The sequence below is a fragment of the Theropithecus gelada genome, chromosome 17 (genome assembly GCF_003255815.1).
Source record: "Theropithecus gelada isolate Dixy chromosome 17, Tgel_1.0, whole genome shotgun sequence".
Taxonomy (NCBI): Eukaryota; Metazoa; Chordata; class Mammalia; order Primates; family Cercopithecidae; genus Theropithecus; species Theropithecus gelada.
Genome location: NC_037685.1, coordinates 49,181,178 through 49,200,287, shown reverse-complemented (window position 1 = coordinate 49,200,287; position 19,110 = coordinate 49,181,178). Strand labels below are relative to the sequence as shown.

Below are 19,110 nucleotides of genomic sequence, written 5' to 3'. Positions count from 1 at the left end.
GGTTTCTATTTTAGTTCCCAGGTATTCTGTGTGCCCCACATGGTACTGAGTGTTTCACAGTCGCCTGCAACCTCCTCGTCAGCTCCAGGTCAGTGTCACCATCCCCATTTGACAAGGAGAACAGGAAGCCCTAGAAAGGCTGCAGGACCTCCCTGAGCGAGTGGGTGGCACAGAAGCCTTCAAACCCAGGCAGAGTGGACGGCAATTCCTATTTCAGACTAAGAGCATGATTTCAATTAAGCAAAATGTTAATTGAACGATTCAGAAACTGTCAAAAACTGACTTTGATCCTCCAAAAGGTGCTTCATGTCAGCAAAGAAGTAGGTTTTATTTTGCTGAACACATTTTGCTAGATAGTTCTGTGATTCTGGCTTTGAATTACGGTATGACCATTAGCCTCCATCTACACTGAACGTAAGGATAGACGTGAGGTTTGTATTTTTTGATGAATTCTCATGTTGCTTCAGATTCATCACAATTGTTTGAGACGATGGACTGACAAAGCAACTGCACTGTGGATCTAGTAACTGTCTGCAAGCGTTGAAAACATTCTGGGAGGACATGGTTATGTTTTCATGCGCAATTTTCCAAGTTGGTGGTGAGGCTTTTTCTACTTGGAATGTGACTGAATACAATTGAAGAAATTTACTTTTACTCTCCTTTTTTTAGTTCAACTAGGAAAACAGTCAATTTTGCTCTTTACCTTGTACTGATCTGGGTGGAAGGTGACTCCCGTGGGCGCGATGATGGGGTGGAGGGTGTCCGATGGAATCCCATTGGGTCCCGGCTGCCCTACGTCACCCTGCAAATTATTTAGCAAAAGTAGTTGTCTTTAAATAGAAAGGAAACCACAAAACTCGAATACAAACACAATATGGCCAAAATACCGCAGTTTTAACCCTTTTTGCATATGACTTACCATATGTATACCTCTTTATAGTATAATAATCACAAAATAGAGTAATCCTGGTGTAAGCCTTTTGTATCCTCCTTTCATTAGCAATCATTTAGAATTTATGCATAAAGGCCATGAAGGTTGTTCACAATTTTGAACTGCATTTGTTTCTGTGGGGTTATTGCCTTACAATGAATTTCTACAAATGGGAATTATTAGGTATGAAGACTTAATGTCTTCATGGTTTTTGACAGGTATTACTCTACCGGTTGCCAAAATGGGCACCAAGATAAAAGAAATGCTGAAAAAATGAAAGACTACTTCCCCAGCTAAAGATGTTTTTATATAATAAAAAGCAATCTTGAATAAAGATAATATCCCAAGATTGCTTTAATTTGCACTTTCATCATTAGCAGAAAACGCTTTTTGATGTGGTGCGCAGATGGTGAAACCAATCTATCTAAAACATTACTGGACAACTATCCTTGCATAATATTCTGGCTTTACCTCCCAGAAACGGACACAAAAAGAACATTATTGTCTTTTCCTTTGTTTCCACATTAAACTATATCATACAAGTCTGAGCCCGGATATCACATAACATGGACAGCAGTAAAGGGGATGATGGATCAGCTGCAGAAAGTGATACTCCACAGTGCACGCTGAGTGTCCACTAATAGAGTATCTTAAAATACCCAAACTGTTTGTTCTCCTCCCTTGTACCTGTTGGGCTGCTGATGTTCTTTGCTAATTATTTGCATAAGCCTTTTGTAGATTGTAGACTCAAACTTAATCTCCATTATATTCAACAGGACTGTTCTCTTCTCCCACCAATGATTTCTTCCCAGATTTCACTTGTTTTTTATTTTATTATGTTGTTATATTTCATCGTATGGCGCTATACATTTTTATGTGTTTGGATCTTCAATGTTTTTCTTTCTTTTTTTCCCAGAAGCCCTCTGCTTGCTAATTGTTCTTTTCTGACTTCTTCTATGGCATTAATGTAAAGAAGGAAGAGTTTCCTCTTCAAACGTGAGCAGGACTTGATTCAACTTTCTGTGTTGTTCCATCAAAAAGCAGAATGGAAAACAAAATAGAAATGTTCCAGTCATGAGGCCAAGGGACAGGTCTATTTTACAGTGGGTACATGGCTTTTGTGGTGAACGCAATGGGACTGTGTTGGTGAGGTTTTGCTTGTGGGGTGTGGGCGCTGCATCAAGCCTGTCGTGCATGTGATCTCACACGTTCCTCTCAAAGGTCATGAGGTCTTTGAATCTTAGCACTGTAAAGAAAGAGAAAAGCCACATGGTCCTTATGGCTGCCTTTGTGGCCTACCAGGGCTGGTCCCTGAGATCCCCTGGTCCCTGTGATGGCTCCATGTCAGTCTCTGGTTCTAGTCTCAGTCCCCTCAATCACCTCTGGGTTCCACACATGAGAAGATGCCCTCGATGGCATGTCCTCACCTCCACCTGCTGAAGATGAGCTGAGTTTATGTCTCTGTGTCAGAGTCTCGGCTAGCCTAGATGGTCCATGTTTACCGTCTTGTTGATGCAGAATTATCACTGGCATGTGGGTGACAACTTAGCACTTTGCAATGATTATTTCCCTACCCAAATGGTCTGTCTGCAGACCAACTCAAGGTAAAAGTTTTACAGCACAGAACTTAGTAATTAAAATGATTTATTTCCTGGCTGAGAAATGCTGCATGCTTCTGCTGGAATTGACCAGGCTTCCTTTACCTTTTCACCCTTAACTCCGTAGAAACCAAGTCCTCTGTTGCCCTGAAAAGATAAATAATTTTGGTAAGTTTTAAAAAGCTAATAATCAGAGAGAAATAAAATTATTTTTCTTAGAAAAAGATACCCGAGACCTATGTATCGGCAACTTTACTGAGCAACTATATTTTCATAATATTCTTGCTTTGCGTTATAGAAACTAACTGACAGTTTGTCCTATCGGTTGACCGAGGCCTCAGAGTGAATGAGTGGGAGCTGAGATTGGACTCCAGGTGGTGCTGGCCCTCAATCGTGAGTATATGGTCTCTGCAGGCTGTGGTCTAAGAGCATGTCCCTGGGTTCTGGCCCCGTAGATGGAGGAAGCAGCCCCGTGTCACTCCCTGGACTCTGCATTTGAAGACCATGATTCGTCTCTTCTTCTGGCTCAGTCTTCTCTCATTTTGGCAAAATAATCCTCATTTCATATAAACTCTACCCATCTTTTTAATAATCTTTGGAAATTTAAAATCAATCAGAATATAATGATTTTAGGTGATTCTCCGGGCTTTCTCCAGCCTTTCTGTCTCCCTTTTTGCTTAAGAAGCAAAACTAGGCCCAGTGTCACAGTAAGGATTTCATCATTTCATGAACGCAGTAGCCATGTGTGGGAGGACTGACAACGCTGACCTCTAAGATTCGTGCATAGAAAAAGCAAGACGACAAATTTGTGCACATCATAGGCACAGTCCTCTTCTACTCCCAACAGCTTTGCTTGTTTCCCAGGGTTGCTGCGTTCCCACAGTGACAGCAGGGTCACACAGGTCCTATCTGAGCTCTCTCTCTGCGGTCTACCGTCCGCCCCCTCCAATGTCCAGATATTTTCTGAACACACAAACAAAGCCTTCAATGAATTTTTGCCTTTTGCTTCTTCCCCACCTGACGGGGAGCTGAAATCAAAGCCCAGAAACACAGCCAGGCTAGATTAGAATGCAATTTGTGGGAGTTCCCCACGGTCCCTCTCTGCCTCCTGAGCTGGTCGTCAAAGTCACCAGGAAGTGACTTGGTCAGGGGTGAGGAGGGCTGTTTATGTTTGCTGCAGCAAGGGGAGATCTGAGGCTCACGCCTGGGCTCAGGGCTTGGCTGCTGCCTCCTCAGCCCGGCCGCCCGGTCCTATTTCTGCTGCTCTTGGCCTGCAGCCCATCTTATCCTGCTCCAGGCTGCCAGGCGGTGGGGCGTCCAGCAGCCTGCGCAAGCTCCCCAGCCGACAGGAAGCCGTGTCAGAGGGGACAGGAGCCTGGGGGCATGGGCGGTGGCAGCTGTGGTCACCAGGGGTCACAGCAATGGGCAGGCATGGCAATGTGTGGCCTTGGCACGTCCTCCATCGGGACACAGGGCAAGGGAAAGGTTCCTAGATGCTTCCCGTTGGCAGCCCAGCATTTCTGAATTATGTTGCATTTTGATCAAATACTTCCCTTGTCAACTGCATTCGTTTGTCTTGGACATTTATCCAGCTTTCCCAGATAATAAGGAACCCTAGTTCTGTCCTCCGAGTTTCTAACAAACCACCTACTTTGCTGTGTTCCAACCAATTTAATAACCTTTCTGGGATGAAAACAGTATATAGCTTTGGGCTCTAGCCTAACTTGACTATCACTGAATATATCCCTAGAGGCTGACATTAGACTCCTGTAGAACCTAATTCTAGTCGGGTAAGAAGAATGACATTGGCCTCTCTACAACAGATAGAGTTACGTTTTGTCCATTCTCATAAATCAATGCAATTGAATAAATGTGAGCTGTCCCTAAATTGTTCTAATCTTCATTTTCAATCAAATATTCATCCGTTTGGTTTTCATATAGCAACAGGCATGTGGGAATTAATTTGCAAACAACAAATCATTCCACCTATTCACTTTTTTAATGTCCAGAGGCACCATGGATCTATCCTTGGAGTTTAACATTAAGTCTTAAAAACCTACAAAACCGTTTTCATCATAATATAAACAATAAATACTTGTTAACCAAGAAGCTTTATGGTAAAAAACAGACCCACAAACACCTAAGTACCCACTTCCCTCATCCTCAACCCCCAAAACCAACTTACTTGCTGTCCTTTTGGTCCAGGGGGTCCGGGTGGTCCCTGTACAAATACAAATAAATGTGTAAACTGTTTTATTTACCCCAGGACCCAGATAACATCCGCTGGAAAGCTCTGGGAAAGCCATTCACTGTACATTTAGGACATTGTGTAGGATGCATGGAGGTTTCTGATGCATTTGGCTTGGCAGGGATGATATGCTTGGGGAGAGGGACTCGGGTCAGCTCCAGTTCTCAGAATCTGCCGCTGTCTACGGACAGCTGTTTCTGCTTTGCTTTTGTGTGTTTAGGCTTTCGACTTCACCCATGTCCTCTCTGTGTTTGTTCTGATCCCTTTGCAAGGTCCCAGGCCCTGTGACTGCAGAGACAGTTTCCCCGAGTTCCTCTGGGAGTCCCCACGAGACTCCATGCGGCACTTCTTCCTGGTAGCTCGGCCAGTGTTCATGGACAGAATGAATCTACAGGCTGGCACTGCAGGGTGGAAAGTCCATCTGCAATGTCACGGTGTGTCTTTCTGCAGCGCATTCAGTGTCAACACCGTGCTTAGGAGTAAAGCATTTCAGATCAGAAGAGTGTTTAAGTACAAATAAGTGGATACAAAGGAGCGGACAAGGAGGGGGTTGTGGATGATTGCCTGGCTCGTGTGAAGAACCAAAAGCTGTCAGAGCAGCTAAGGACCTAGCAAGTACAATCTGTTGTGCCTGACTTCTCTGAGCTGTGCATTTAAAGTATGAAACCCAGGCATGTGGCATGTGTGCTGTGACTAAGCCGACAACTGAATGGAGTGAAACAGTAAGGGCGTCTCGTATGATCCTGATTTCAGTCACCCTGACCAGGTCTTTCACAGATAGGGCTACTTGCAAAAATGACTTTCACAGCACCAGGGAAATTTGCTTTGTAGAAACAAAATCTATTATTATTATTGTTATTTATTATAATCTGAAGAAAATAATAAGTACTCCCACCCTCAACTGTTAGTTTGACTGAGTCTCCCCAAATATATATGACTTCATTTTTTTCCTCAGTATCTGTCAAGGAACTGGTGTTAGTGTCCCTCGATAGCCTGTCTCGGTCTTGAGCAATGGCTTCCTGTGAGAAGGTCTCTCTTACCTGCAGCCCAGATCTCTCCTTGTATAAGTTAAAGCCTATTTATCCGATTACTAACACACGTGGGGAATGAGAGAGTCAGGAGCTCTTGCAGTGGCCAGTTCACCTTCCAGGTCACTGTACAGTGCTGGGAGTGGCCAGAGAGCTGCACAAGCCTTAGCAAGTGCCTTTTTCTGCTCTTTCCTACTTGCAATGAGCCCTCAAGGGCCATTTTGTTAAACAATGGCCAATATCTCACCTGCTGGAATGAGCCCAGGTGTGATAGGCCTGCTAGCACCGGCGTGGCCCAGGCCAACCCCATTTCCTCCTTATGAACCTGTGGAACTTTGGTTTGCCTTGCCCAGGGATGATGGGCTCTTTGTCACTGGGTAGGTATGGGGTGGGGATGGAAGGGCACCCTGCCAGGACCAAGTCAAAATTTGACATAACTGGCACTGAGCTGGTGACCATAATTTTAAGTTCTTATTCTTCAACCTTAACAGCAGCAGAATGTGTGCAAGGAATGGTCCGTTTTAATGTTCTCTGCTACACCTGTAAGCATCATAATTATTCTTAAAGCTCTCATCTGGATTCAACCCCTAAAGAAGTGGCATCTGGAAGGGATGACCTGATGATGGTCCCAGAGTCGGCACCTGTGTCCCAGTACTTACTGGTCTCCCTGGAGCTCCAACTGGACCCATCTGCCCCACAGGCCCAGGGCGGCCAGGAGGTCCCTATGGATAGGTAGCGAGAGAATGTTTTTAAGAGAGGTAAACTGGTACTTGGAGTTCTGAAGCTCTTAAACTTTTGCTTTGAATTTCGTCTAATAAAAATAAACTTACCTGGAAACCGACCAATCCAGGCTCCCCAGGTTCGCCCTACCGGAGAAGAAATAATTTTAAGAGTGATAGCTTTTAACCATCTTCAGATTTAGTTACCTTCTATTGCAGTTGGAAATAAGCATATCAAACACATCAGCCCTATCAGGACTTAGTAATGTTAACTTACTAATATTAATTTTTACTAATATTGTGATTTAGTCAGAATATATTTTAGTAATATTAATATTTACTAATATTAAGTACAAATACTAACTTGGCTTGGAGTATTGTGAATATGGGAAAGAGATAAACACACAATTAAAAATAAGATTGAAAACATCCTGATCAGAAACAAGATGACTTTTACATTCAATGTGACTTGGGTTATGCTGCCATTCTCGGCATGCCTTCAGTACATTCATTCTTACATGCAAAGTTCACTTGGCAATTAACTTTGCTAGTTGAGAATTTACACTGGGTCCCTTCATTACCCCTCCCATCTCTTGCAAACGTACCCGATATCTGTCGCGTTCCTCTCTAGGCAGTGCATAAGGCTCACCTTTCTGCCCTTTTGGTCCTTGGGGCCCCTAATTAGCAGTATATTGTAAAAAGAAAAAACAAAAAAAAAAGTCCATTAACATTCGGTGCATCTATGATAATTTGGATGTTGGAATACTGACTTTTGTAGGCAAGGTCTAATTGTTCTTATGGTTGATGGGGGTTATTCTGAACACCAGCCCCATATTCAGCAACCAGGGAGACACCTTTAATTTCCTATTGACCCAATCGTATCTTTCCTAGAGTTAGAATAGAAATACTTTGGGATTTAAATTATTTTCAAAACCCAAATGAATCTCTGTCAACCAACCCTCTAGTATGCCAATGTTATTTTTATTCTGATAATACTACTATGTGCTTTCTTTGGCATGAGTGTACTAAACGTATTAACTCAAGCACCCATTTGCGGGATAGACACTGGGTCATTCTTTAAAATTGGAATTGTGTCAAATATAAATGGTAGGTATATACATATGTGCATGTGTAAATATCTTTCAACATCTACTATAAGAACCACTTAAAGTAATAGATATGTTTCTTGATAATGAAATCGATGATATATAGAGTAGAAGTTGATGTAGTTTATTGAAAAATTGAACCACATAAAACAGAAACAGCTGAGGAAAGGGGAACTGGCAGGTGGAGCTGGAACTGAGCAGGAGGAGAACTCTACTCGCTTCAGGTGAAAACATGATGAAGGTGATTAATGACTCTTCCTCCCTCCCCACTTTAGTTTTTTTTTTTTTTTAAATAAAAAGTCTCACCAAACAAAATTTTAGTAAAACCCTGAATTTGCAAGATTTTCTTGGAAATAAGGTAGCAACATACTACTGAAGACATTATTTCAGGATGTTTTACCAAGACCTTAAAAAAATAAATGAGGCTACAAAACAGATGACTATATAAAAGTTCCTCCATTAAAAAACAAACTCCTGCCTTGTATCTGCTGGAGAATAACTGCACTCCCACATCACAAAGTATTTCAGAATCTGATAAGGATGGTGATGGACAGAATTCTGTCAAGGTTTCAGCTTTTTAATTTTCATTTTACGATTCCACTATTCATTATGAGAATTTGGGAGAAAATGAAGTGACGCTTAGGAGACTGTGAGAGTGAACAACATCAACCACAACGATTTTCTATCTAACATTTAAAGGATATGAAAAATGAAGTTATTTGAATCCAGAAACATCATGTCTTGGGCGTCAACAGGCAGTTATGTTTCCGTTCTGGCCATAATGAGCGGGAGCCCCCCACCCCGGTTATAAAGGTAGGGCTTAGCAGGGGTCTGCCTGTCCCTGGAGCACAGGCACTGTGGGGATACTCACGGGAGGCCCGGTGAACCCCTCAGAGCCAGGGGGCCCCTGTGGACCTGAGTCTCCCTGGGTTCCGTTGCAGCCATCATAGCCGGGCCTTCCCCTGGGCCCACCTTGCCCCGGGTGTCCCTGGGAAAGACAGCAGTGAGAGAATCAGCCAACCAGCCACGTAACTGTGTGATAAAACAGTCTTAAATATTCTCATAAGCCACATTCCCGGCATGAATCCAAGGAAAAGACACCTCAAAAGTGAACAAATGAATGAATGAAAGATTAAATCAGTGAAGGCATAAGGCATAGTTCTAAGCAGGGAAAGGATTTCGAAGCAAAGTTCTGCTTTACGTGGGCTTGGGTAAGAAATACACAGGGTTTCTTCTGTCTTACTATTTGAGTGACTGTCTATTAGCAGGGACAAGTAAAATTACATTTCAAAAATTCTAGAAAAGATTTTAGAAGCAGCTACTTCCTTCTCAGGGGTAACAGGAAGGTCCTTATCCCTGTAGAAAACAAGTAAAGGTACATTTAAAAAATTCTAGGAGAGATTTCAGAAGCAGCTACCTCTTTCTCAGGGATAATAGGGAGGTCCTTATCCCTGTAGAAAACAAGTAAAGGTACATTAAAAAAATTCTAGGAGAGATTTCAGAAGCAGCTACCTCCTTCTCAGGGGTAACAGGGAGGTCCTTATCAGTTGTGCCCAGCTGAATTTTAGATAGTGAGTTTCACAGATCCACATCCTAAACACAGAAGACACACCCACAACGTGATTTTATCCGTGGCCTTGCCATATTTAAAAGAACTGACTGCCTCTTGTTTGCTTTCTTGGGAAACATGACCTTTTAGATCTTAAACACGAATTATGAAGCATGTCAGGTTTTCTGAAATGTCTGGGGGTGGGGAAAGACAACACAGCCAAGTGTCTGCAGTGACTAGAGGGACTCAGGCTAAATTTGTGGGCATTTTCACTGCCTTAAGCTGGTTCCAGGAGATTACAGGGGCTGGGTTAATAATCTATAATTTATGTACTACCTGGCCACAGCCTGTTTTACTGTTTTTTTAAACAATAGATATTTAGCTATATGCTTTGTTATTGTGTAGTTACTGTTAAACTTTTAGTTTTCTTGATAATAAACCAAACATACATTCCAGAGTGATTTTTGAGGTCATTGGGATGTCTTTTATATTTACTTTGAGGAATCTGGAAAACGTCAAGATAAAGAAACAAACTTGGCCGGGCGCAGTGGCTCATACCTGTAATCCCAGCACTTTGGGAGGCTGAGGCAGGCAGATCACTTGAGGCCAGGAGTTCGAGACCAACCTGGCCAACATGGTGAAACCCTGTCTCTACAAAAAATACAAAAATTAGCCAGGCATGGTGGCGAGTGCCTGTAATCCCAGCTACTCGGGAGGCTGAGCCATGAGAATTGCTTGAGCACAGGTGGTAGAGGTTGCAGTGAGCTAAGATCACACCATTGCACTGCAGCCTGGGCGACAGAACAAGACCCTGTCTCAAAACAAAACAAAACAAAACACGACAAACAAACCTCCAAAACCCCACGCAACCAATCCTACATACAGTGCCGTAACCGCAATGATATTAAGAAATACAATAAAAAAGTGGAACTTTTATTTGCACATCCCTATGTCCACAGCCATTGGTTGAACTGGTACCATCAGATGAGAGTTCTGACGGGCTTCAGTAAAACGCTCTGGTGAGCCAGAGGAATCCCCATTTGTGGGCAGCTTCTCCATCTGTTTGCAGAGCTGGCACGCTAGTGGCCCTTGAAATAAAGACATAAGGGGCCCTTGCACTTCAGCTCGAGAAAACAGCTCTCCACATGTTCTGCTCCAGATTTTTAGTATTCTGTGATGCTTTTGCTTAAAATGAACTGTAACATTTAAATGCTTCTCTATTATTTGTCTGCTGTTGGTCTTTCTTACTTGCTTAGAGCTGATCTAAGTTATTTGAAATGGCATGTCAATCTAATCTTAGTTTGAAATTGTGCTTCAAAGAAAAATTTCAGTTCCATTGAGTTAAATGTTTGTCTCTGCTGAACATCTAATTAGATACTCTGCGATATGAGACCACGCTAAGATTTTACTGCATATCACTTCTTACATATAACTTCTAATCAGCTAAAATGATCCAGGTCCCTCAAACTCTACATTCATTAACTGATTACTTATGGCAGGTGACATTTATGTTAACTTAATTTGTAGTATCAGAGTTCTGCAGTTAAGAGAGATTGGATCCTTTGAGCAGCAGGTTCTGTCGAAAATGGTCCTCACCTGCTAACCACAATCATTCCTCCAAATTATGATTAGTTCCTCCCTAGTTTGTGAGACATTTGCCTCTGACATTAAATGAGTATAAAGTGGAAACATGAAGGAAACCTGGTACAGATGAGTTGCAATTGCTTTCCATAATGTCACTCCATTATAACTCAGATTTCAGCTGGAGACAAAACTTAAAGACGCTCTAAGGAGTTCAAAAGAGTAGTTTAAAAATGTGTGATTTAGATTCAGACCATTAATATGAAAATACTTTCCTAATTTGTTTAATCTTTGGAAGGTGCAGATTCTTCATTTCTGTCCATTTCTCAAGATTCTGACTGATGTGAACGTTATTTCCTTATTTCTTCAGGGCTGTGTGAACCCAGGTGTCTGTTTGAGCCCACCACTCAGGTGACCCCGAGATCACTGGCTTGCAGCTCTTGTCTGGCAAATGCGACTTCCTCTATTTTGCCCTGTCTCCTTCTGCTCTGCAGATGTCTCCTTGACAGTGGGACTAAAGATCTGATGGAAACGCATGAGTTCTCTGGGACTGCCCCTCACTCACTCATTCCCTCCTCTTCTGCAAGGCCCTACTCGTGCAGCCTGGGAACGGAGTCTCTCTCCCTGTGCATGTGCGTGTGTGGGGATACAGAACCTGCCTCTGCAGGACACGGGCACACACATCTGTGTATATGTGTGAGGTTTGTGGAGCAGATGTCTCAGAACCACAGCAGTAGCCGGATGGGAGGCGGGTCAGAATGTGCGATAAACACATTGATCCCTGAGGTCAGGTCTGGCCAGGAAGCCAGCCCTGGGAAATCTGCTCGTGGGTCCCTGTGAAGAAGGCTGTGACTCAGGCTGTTTTGTTTATTTTTTTATGCCACAAGAAGTAAAGTAAACTAGGTTATAAAAACACATTTTATTGCATTTTGAGATTTTTCTCATGAACAAACCATGCCTTTTCTTTTTCTTGTTTTACGTGAGGTTGCTGTAAAGAACTTGAGAAGCTGCACGAATGCTCGGCAGGGCTTCATTCTGCTCACGCTCTTGGCTGAACGACTTTATATGCAGGTTGCTCTATAGTTCAAACGAGATCGCAAGACTGGCTCTTTAGGGCATATATCTGGATAGCACTCTAGCTTTTTATTCCCAAACAATGCGCAGTTTAGTACAGTGGTCTCAATTCTGAAGCCAAGTCTATAAGGACCTTTACAAAGCAAACAATTTGTTCACTATCTGACTGAATTCTGTGGGGAGAATATGCATGTATAGCCCCCACATGTTTTATGTTATAAACAAAAAAGGAGGTCTCATTCAAAATGTTGCTTTAAGTCACAAATGTATTGCCTAGAATGCATGCAATGATTTACAATTCCAATCTTCCATAAAACTTACAGGAATTCCATCGGCACCAGGGAATCCAGAAACGCCTCTTGCTCCCTATGGAGAAAGCAAATGAAATTAACCACGGCTGAGATACCCGCCACCCTCACGAGGCCAGGGGAACACAACAGCGGTGCGTACCACGTCACCCTTGGGTCCTGTTATTCCGGGGGCTCCCCTTTCACCCTTGTCTCCTTTGCGTCCCTGCAGTCCTGGGAATCCTTGTAATCCTGGTGGCCCGTTGTACCCCTGGGGGCCCACTGGCCCAGGCTGACCCTGTGGGAACAACATAGGTTCAATTTCCTCAATTAATCACAACAAATACTCATGATCAGTTACGGTTACTTTCAAAACTACTTTTTTTGTTTGTTTGTTTTTAAAGAGTTATAATCTACAGGGAACATTATATGTAAACCACCATCTATTGCCATGATAGCTAACAAAAGAAGTCACAGAGTTTAAGAAGAGAAAATACGGAATGTGAGAAAAAAATTATCCTAAATTTCTAAAGTCATGTCATTGTGAAATGATAATACTGGGTTGGGATGAAATAATTAACTTATTTGGGTTTTTTTTTTTAAAAGGCCTTTTCAGTATAAAAAATTTTCCAAATGAATTTCTACAATTTTATCTCTATTTTTCTCAATATAATGCATACAGTAGGTGTGGAAATGCATATTGCATTCAGATATCAAAATGACCCTCAGATGTTTAAGTGGTTAATCTCTCCTTTTGTTCACACAGAGGGGAAAAAAAAGAGCTTCTGAAACATACAAAAATGTTTGTCCAAACTAAATAGGATGGCTATTATTAAAAAAAAAATTGTAAGTATTTGTGAGGATGTGGAGAAATCAGAACCTGTGTGTGCTGCTGGTGGGAAGTGAAATGGTGTAGCTGCTTTGGAAAACTCTGGCGGCTCCTTAGCACATTAAAAAAGAGAATCACTACAGGATCCCGCGATTCCACCTCTGGGTATGGAGAAAGCAGGGGCTAGCACTGGTACGCTCTGTGCACAGCAGCGTGATTCACAACCGCCAAAACGAGGAAACCACTCAAGTGTCCAACAATGGACAGATGCCCACACAATGGACCAGCACTCAGCCTTTAAAGAGGAAGGACGTAGTCACCTAGGCTGTGACACGGAAGAACCTTGAGGACTCTGTACTGAGTGAAATGAGCCAGTCACGAAAGGACAAATCCTGTATAGCGTCCCCTTAGATGCAGTCCCTAGAACAGTCAAACCCACAGAGACAGACAGTAGCATGAGGGCTGCCGGCCAGGCAGGGGCAGGGGGAGTCAGTGTTTCATGAGGACAGAGCTTCGGTTTGGGAAGATGAGACAGTTCTGAAGATGGACTGGTGGTGAAGGCTGCACAACAACATGAAAGAATTTAATGCCACTGAATCAGACACGTCAATATGACCCAAAGGGTAACTACGATGTTATTATTTTATTAGTACCCTGGAACTTAATACAATAAAATATCAACCCATCACCTAGGTGTTAAACCCAGCCTGCATTTGCTGTTTGTCCTGATGCTCTCCCTCCCCCCAACCCACCCACAGGCCCTGGGGTGTGGTGTTCCCCTCCCCTGTCCATGGGTTCACATTGTTCAGCTGCCACTCATAAGCGAGGACGTATGCATATTTTTATGCATAAATTTTTATGCATAAATTTTAACAAAAATTTTAAAATGTTACATTAAAAAAATTAAAAATAAATTTACCACAATAAAAATGTTTTAAAAATGAGAAAAGAGGGGAGGGAGAGTTCTGTCTCTCCTATGGATGGAACTAACTATTGTATTATAGTTCTATTTTAACATTTTACAGGCTAGCCTGAACTTAAAAAAAGGTATGTCCTGATTTCCTCTTGAGACGAATGAGTCTGCTATTGATTCATCACATGGCACCTTTACCTGCCAAGCCCCATTTGCTACGAAATGTCAAATTCCTGTCTCACCCTGAGATTGAGGGGGACTTGAGCCATTTTTCTAGGCTTTTCTTCTGTTGCCTCCAGGTAACTTTTCCTGCGTAAACTGTTCAGCTGAGAAGTGTCTGTCTTCACAGAATGTTCATAATGCCATTCTCAGCAATCCACACAGTTGAAGTGAAACTGGAACTTAAAAACGCATCCCAGGGTACAATGTTAATGTCATCGAGGCAGGAGCATGGAGGGGTGTGGGGAGATCTCATCTCCAAATTCATTACTGTTCCTAACTGGCAATTCCTTGAGATGTTAGACTCCAGGCATCAGGGGAAGGAGTTAAGACGATTTTTTGGGGTGGAAGCTATTCACGCAGATTAAGGCTGTGGATGGAAGATGATGTATCCTGAATCTTGGGACCCCTGTCCCCTCAAACCAAGGGGAGCTGGGAAATCTCCCATAGGGCAACCTGATCTGGACCGAAGTCAGAGTTTTAGAGACAGTGGGTTCTCCTCTACCCTCCATGTGTCCCAGAGGGGTCCCGTCAATGCCACATCAGTAGTCACCTCGGGCAGCCTGATCTCAGGCCTCCTAAGTCATAGTGAAGCCTGGGCACTTTAGTGTCTTTGGAGAACATTCTACAGTGGAAGCTATTGCCACCGTCTTTCTACCTAGGTGAGGAGACTCACGGAAGATGAGTGGCCCTGGCCCTGGGCGCACGATATCCCAGGCTCGTCCCATCTCCAATGCTTAGTGGTTTCCTACTCGACATTTGTTGTAAGTTTGGGAACAAAGCATGTTTTGATTCCAACTTTTGTGGGTCCTTCCCAGTGGTGCTCATTTTTGTTTAGTTTGTGGCTATGCTAGACTATACCCTTCTTAAGATTACATACTATGCCACGAAGCTCTACATTCCCTCACTATGTTGAGGCTTGCAGTTTGTTAGTGTCTACCGGCTGTCTTCTGGGGGATAAAATGTTTCTTATCGGGACTGTTAACTTTTATTGCCCATAAATTACATAGCTATCCAGTGGGATTATTATTTTTTAGCCAACCAAACAAGCAGCAGTGACCAGTGGGATTATTTCATATAGCCAACTCAAAGGGAACATCTGCTACTAACCAACATGGAAATATGCACGTCTTATTGATAAAAACCACATTCTTATCTGCATTCGTTAACCCTTCCTCAATTCCCTTTGATGGGGGAAAGTGGCTAACCACATCATGTACTCATTTTCCTTTCATTGTCAGTAAACTCCTTTCTCATCTTTATTTCTTGGTTAGGGAGTCTGACTTTGGAATGAAAAACTCTAGTCTTCCCTTTTCTGGAGCATGCTGTAACCTTTTCTTTTTACTGAAGTGAAATTCACTTAACATAAAGCTAACCATTTTAAAGGATACAACTCAGTGGCTTTTAATACATTCACCATGTTGTACAGCCACCACCTCTATCTAGTTCCAAAACATTTTCCTCACCCCAAAAGGAAGTCCCAAACCCATTAATCAATCACTCCCCATTCCCCTTCCTCCCAGCCCCTGGCAACCACCACTCTGCTTTCTGTCTCTACGGATTTACCAATAAACAGAATCAATCATACGATGTGTGACCTTTTGTGTCTGGCTTCTTTCAGTGATCATGTTTTTGGGATTCATTACCTCATTCACTGATGGCTGAATAATATTCCACTGTACGGATAGACCACAATGGGTTCATTCATTTGTTCCTGGACATCTGTGGTGTTTCTATCTTTTGGCTACTGTGGATAGCACTGCTGTGAATATGTGTGTATGAGTGACTACTTGAGTCTCTGTTCTGAATTCTTTTGGGTGTGTTCCTAGGAGTAGAATTGCTAAATAATGCTGCTATAAATATGTGTGCACAAGTATCGCTAAATTTCTTTTTCCACACTGACTGCACCCTTTTACATTCCCACCAGCAATGCGCAAAGGTTCCAATTCCTCTGTATCCTCACCAGTACTTGTGATTTTCCGTTTTTTGGGCTATAGCCATTCTAGTGATTGTCAAGATGGCATCACTTCTAAACAGTCCATCCTGAGCTTCTGAGGAGATGGGACATTTCACAGAATTCCATCCAGCTTCCCCGCTGAGAGAGGGCCGGGAAGAGCCTGGACAGAATATGAGTTAGACCTCAGTCCTCCCAGATGGAGCCCTTACCGCTGTGCACATTGCAAAGCCTGCATTGCTGGGATTAAATGGACATTTACAGCGTGGTCCGAGGAGGCCACTCTTGGTCATCAGGATGGAGCTTTTCCCCAGGATTTCCTGCCCACTAAGGAAGTGTGGTGCATCTATAAAGAGCAGCTGGGAGGACCAGGTACATGCCAAGGGTTTTCCTTTGTGCTAATCATCGTCCTTATCAACTTCCATCCTCAGTCAGAAAGTCCCAACCGGAAAGGTTATTTTCATCTCTTTCTTTCCTTTTGCGATAAGTGACATTAAAAATAAAAATTACTCCCAGAAAGTGAAAAGAGTCTAGTTTAAACGTCTTTGCATAAATCTCAAAAGCTTCAAAATTTCTAAAGCTCCTAATATCCCTCCAACATCCTTGAGAACAATATTTCCACCAAGTACTTCTCAGAAGCCAGTAGACGCTGTGGACCAGAGTGATAATGTCATGTCCCCTGTCCCCTGCCTGATCCCACCACCAGACCATGTAAAGGTACCATTTCCTAGGAAACAGGATAATGAACAGTATCGTTAACTGTTTGTGTCTTTTGAGATGATGTGTTGTTACAGGTTTTAAACATGGTTTCTCTCATTTTATCCCCACGGCAACTGCACGCAGTGACATGAACTCCTGTGGAGAGGAGAGAGGACAGGGGCTCAGACGGGACCAGTGTCAGGGCTGGCCGGGGTGCACTCAGCTCTGGGGCGCTGGCTGACTCCACCAGGCCCCTGCTGCTCCAAGGGAGGTCTGTGTCAGTGTCACCTGGGGGCTTGCCATAAATGCAGAGTCTCAGGCCTGGCCCCAGAACTCCCGAATCCACGTTTGAACTGATCCCCAGGAGACTCCTTGGTATATAAAAGTTTGAGAACCACCGCACGAGACCACCATAACCCCCATCCTGGCATTCTTGAGGGAAGAGATAGGTGACTTTCAATAAGAAAAACCTCTGAAGCGTGGAGTTGGAGCTCAGTAGAAAGGTCTGGCTTACTGGATCATGCAGAGGAACACATAGTATTTATGTGGGTTAAATATTATTTCTAATTAAATCAGTCTTGGCCTTGCACTTCAGTGATATCTACAAGACAGAATCCATTTTGATGACTGTGAGGACGGCGGGGGTTGCACATTGCTTTTCCCTGTCTGATGTCATGGCTGGAGCGCACATGGGACATCCGGGTTGGTTTTGGAAGCTGCAGTCTGAAAAGGCGGAGACAACAAATCCAGACTTGAACCCACATTACTCAAATACCACGACTGTGGAGAGAATGCGCTCAGGGTCCTGACACTCCAGCATTCATGAATTGGGGAATTTCACTTCTGAGAAAAGAGGCAAAAGATGTTCAGATACGGGCACATGCAGTGTAGCTCTACAGCTTCAGACTTCAACAAAGGTGGACAGATGGATGATTCATCAGGGCCCCACATCACACAACCCTGTGGTTTCCATTCATTGGTCATTAACCTTAAAATATGCCTTGGGTAAGGGAGTAGAAAGAGTTTCATTTATCTGAGAAGGATAAAAACAATGTTGCCTAGGATAAAACTTGCTTCACTACACATCAGGATTTTTAATCTACAGTACAGTATTTTACTGGTAGAATAAGAATGAGCTTTTCATGACTTACCAGCCGAAATCTGAATAGTAGGAAATCCCTTCTCCTTCCTAAGCTGACTCTTCCTGTCTCACCTTTTATGGGCACTGGCGCCCAGCAGACGCCCATATCCTCTCCATTCCCCAGGGCGGACCCTCCCTCCCTTCCGCAGTGTGTTCCAGACCTTCAAGGCCTGTCCAAGGCTGCAATTCCTGGTGATCCTCCGGGGATTCCAACCTAAGTCCTGGTTAATTTCTGTGAGCTCTTTGTCACACATTTGAAATATGTAAAATGTCCCAAAAGGCAGAAAGGACTAGTTTTTAGGCTCTAGAAAAATAATTCCACCAGTCACAATTTAGAAATATTCATTGTTCTTAAGGATGGTGAGTTAGCATTTCTGAGCAATTTTTAGACTACCCTGGCAAGAAGAAATTAGTAGCATGTTCCAAGGTAACAATAATGTAAAGGCTAGTATTTGTACAGTATATTACACAGACAGCTATCAGCAGCCTATTCCATGCAACGCAGAGCTGAGGTTAAACTGGACACCTTCTATCTCTACCTTCTTATTTAGTATATAAAACATTTGTCCCACCCCTGGGTACTATTTATTAAGAATTTCAGTTATATGAGGTAGAATGATATGGACCCTTAGAATTTCTGCCCTCCAAAATTACTTGATGCAGACTATAGCACTAGTGTCAATACAAAGTAAATAACATCCACATGTAAAGAAACACACCTTCACCTTCACCTTTATGTCACTTGATATGCAGACACTTAACTCAAAATGGACCTAAATATAAGAGCTAAAGCTATATCGCTTCTAGAAGAAAACACAGGGGAAAATCTTTGTGAGTTTGGATTAGGCAAAGGTTTCTTAGATAAGACACAAAGATTACAACCTATAAAAGAAAAAGTTGGCTAGGTTAAAAAGGTTTGATTGTCAGTCAGGCGCGGTGGCCTCAAGCCTGTAATCCCAGCACTTTGGGAGGCCGAGACGGGCGGATCACGAGGTCACAAGATCAAGACCATCCTAGCTAACATGGTGAAACCCCGTCTCTACTAAAAAAATACAAAAAACTAGCCGGGCGAGGTGGCGGGCGCCTGTAGTTCCAGCTACTCGGGAGGCTGAGGCAGGAGAATGGCATGAACCCAGGAGGCGGAGCTTGCAGTGAGCTGAGATCCGGCCACTGCACTCCAGCTCGGGCGACAGAGCAAGACTCCGTCTCAAAAAAAAAAAAAAAAAAAAAGGTT

At 43.1% G+C, this 19,110-nt stretch overlaps 1 protein-coding gene across 1 annotated transcript in view; it reads right to left on the bottom strand.

Annotated features, from left to right (window-relative positions):
- The window catches only part of COL4A2 (collagen type IV alpha 2 chain), a 197,967-nt gene that overhangs the window by 69,134 nt on the left and 109,723 nt on the right, over positions 1–19,110 (bottom strand). The window contains exons 5-13 of the mRNA XM_025364401.1: positions 12,285–12,419; positions 12,156–12,200; positions 8,502–8,618; positions 7,130–7,201; positions 6,636–6,671; positions 6,465–6,527; positions 4,715–4,750; positions 2,635–2,676; positions 704–802 (exon numbers count right to left, since the gene is read on the bottom strand). Coding sequence (XP_025220186.1) covers positions 704–802; positions 2,635–2,676; positions 4,715–4,750; positions 6,465–6,527; positions 6,636–6,671; positions 7,130–7,201; positions 8,502–8,618; positions 12,156–12,200; positions 12,285–12,419 — 645 coding nt within the window. The remainder of the gene's footprint in view (positions 1–703; positions 803–2,634; positions 2,677–4,714; positions 4,751–6,464; positions 6,528–6,635; positions 6,672–7,129; positions 7,202–8,501; positions 8,619–12,155; positions 12,201–12,284; positions 12,420–19,110) is intronic.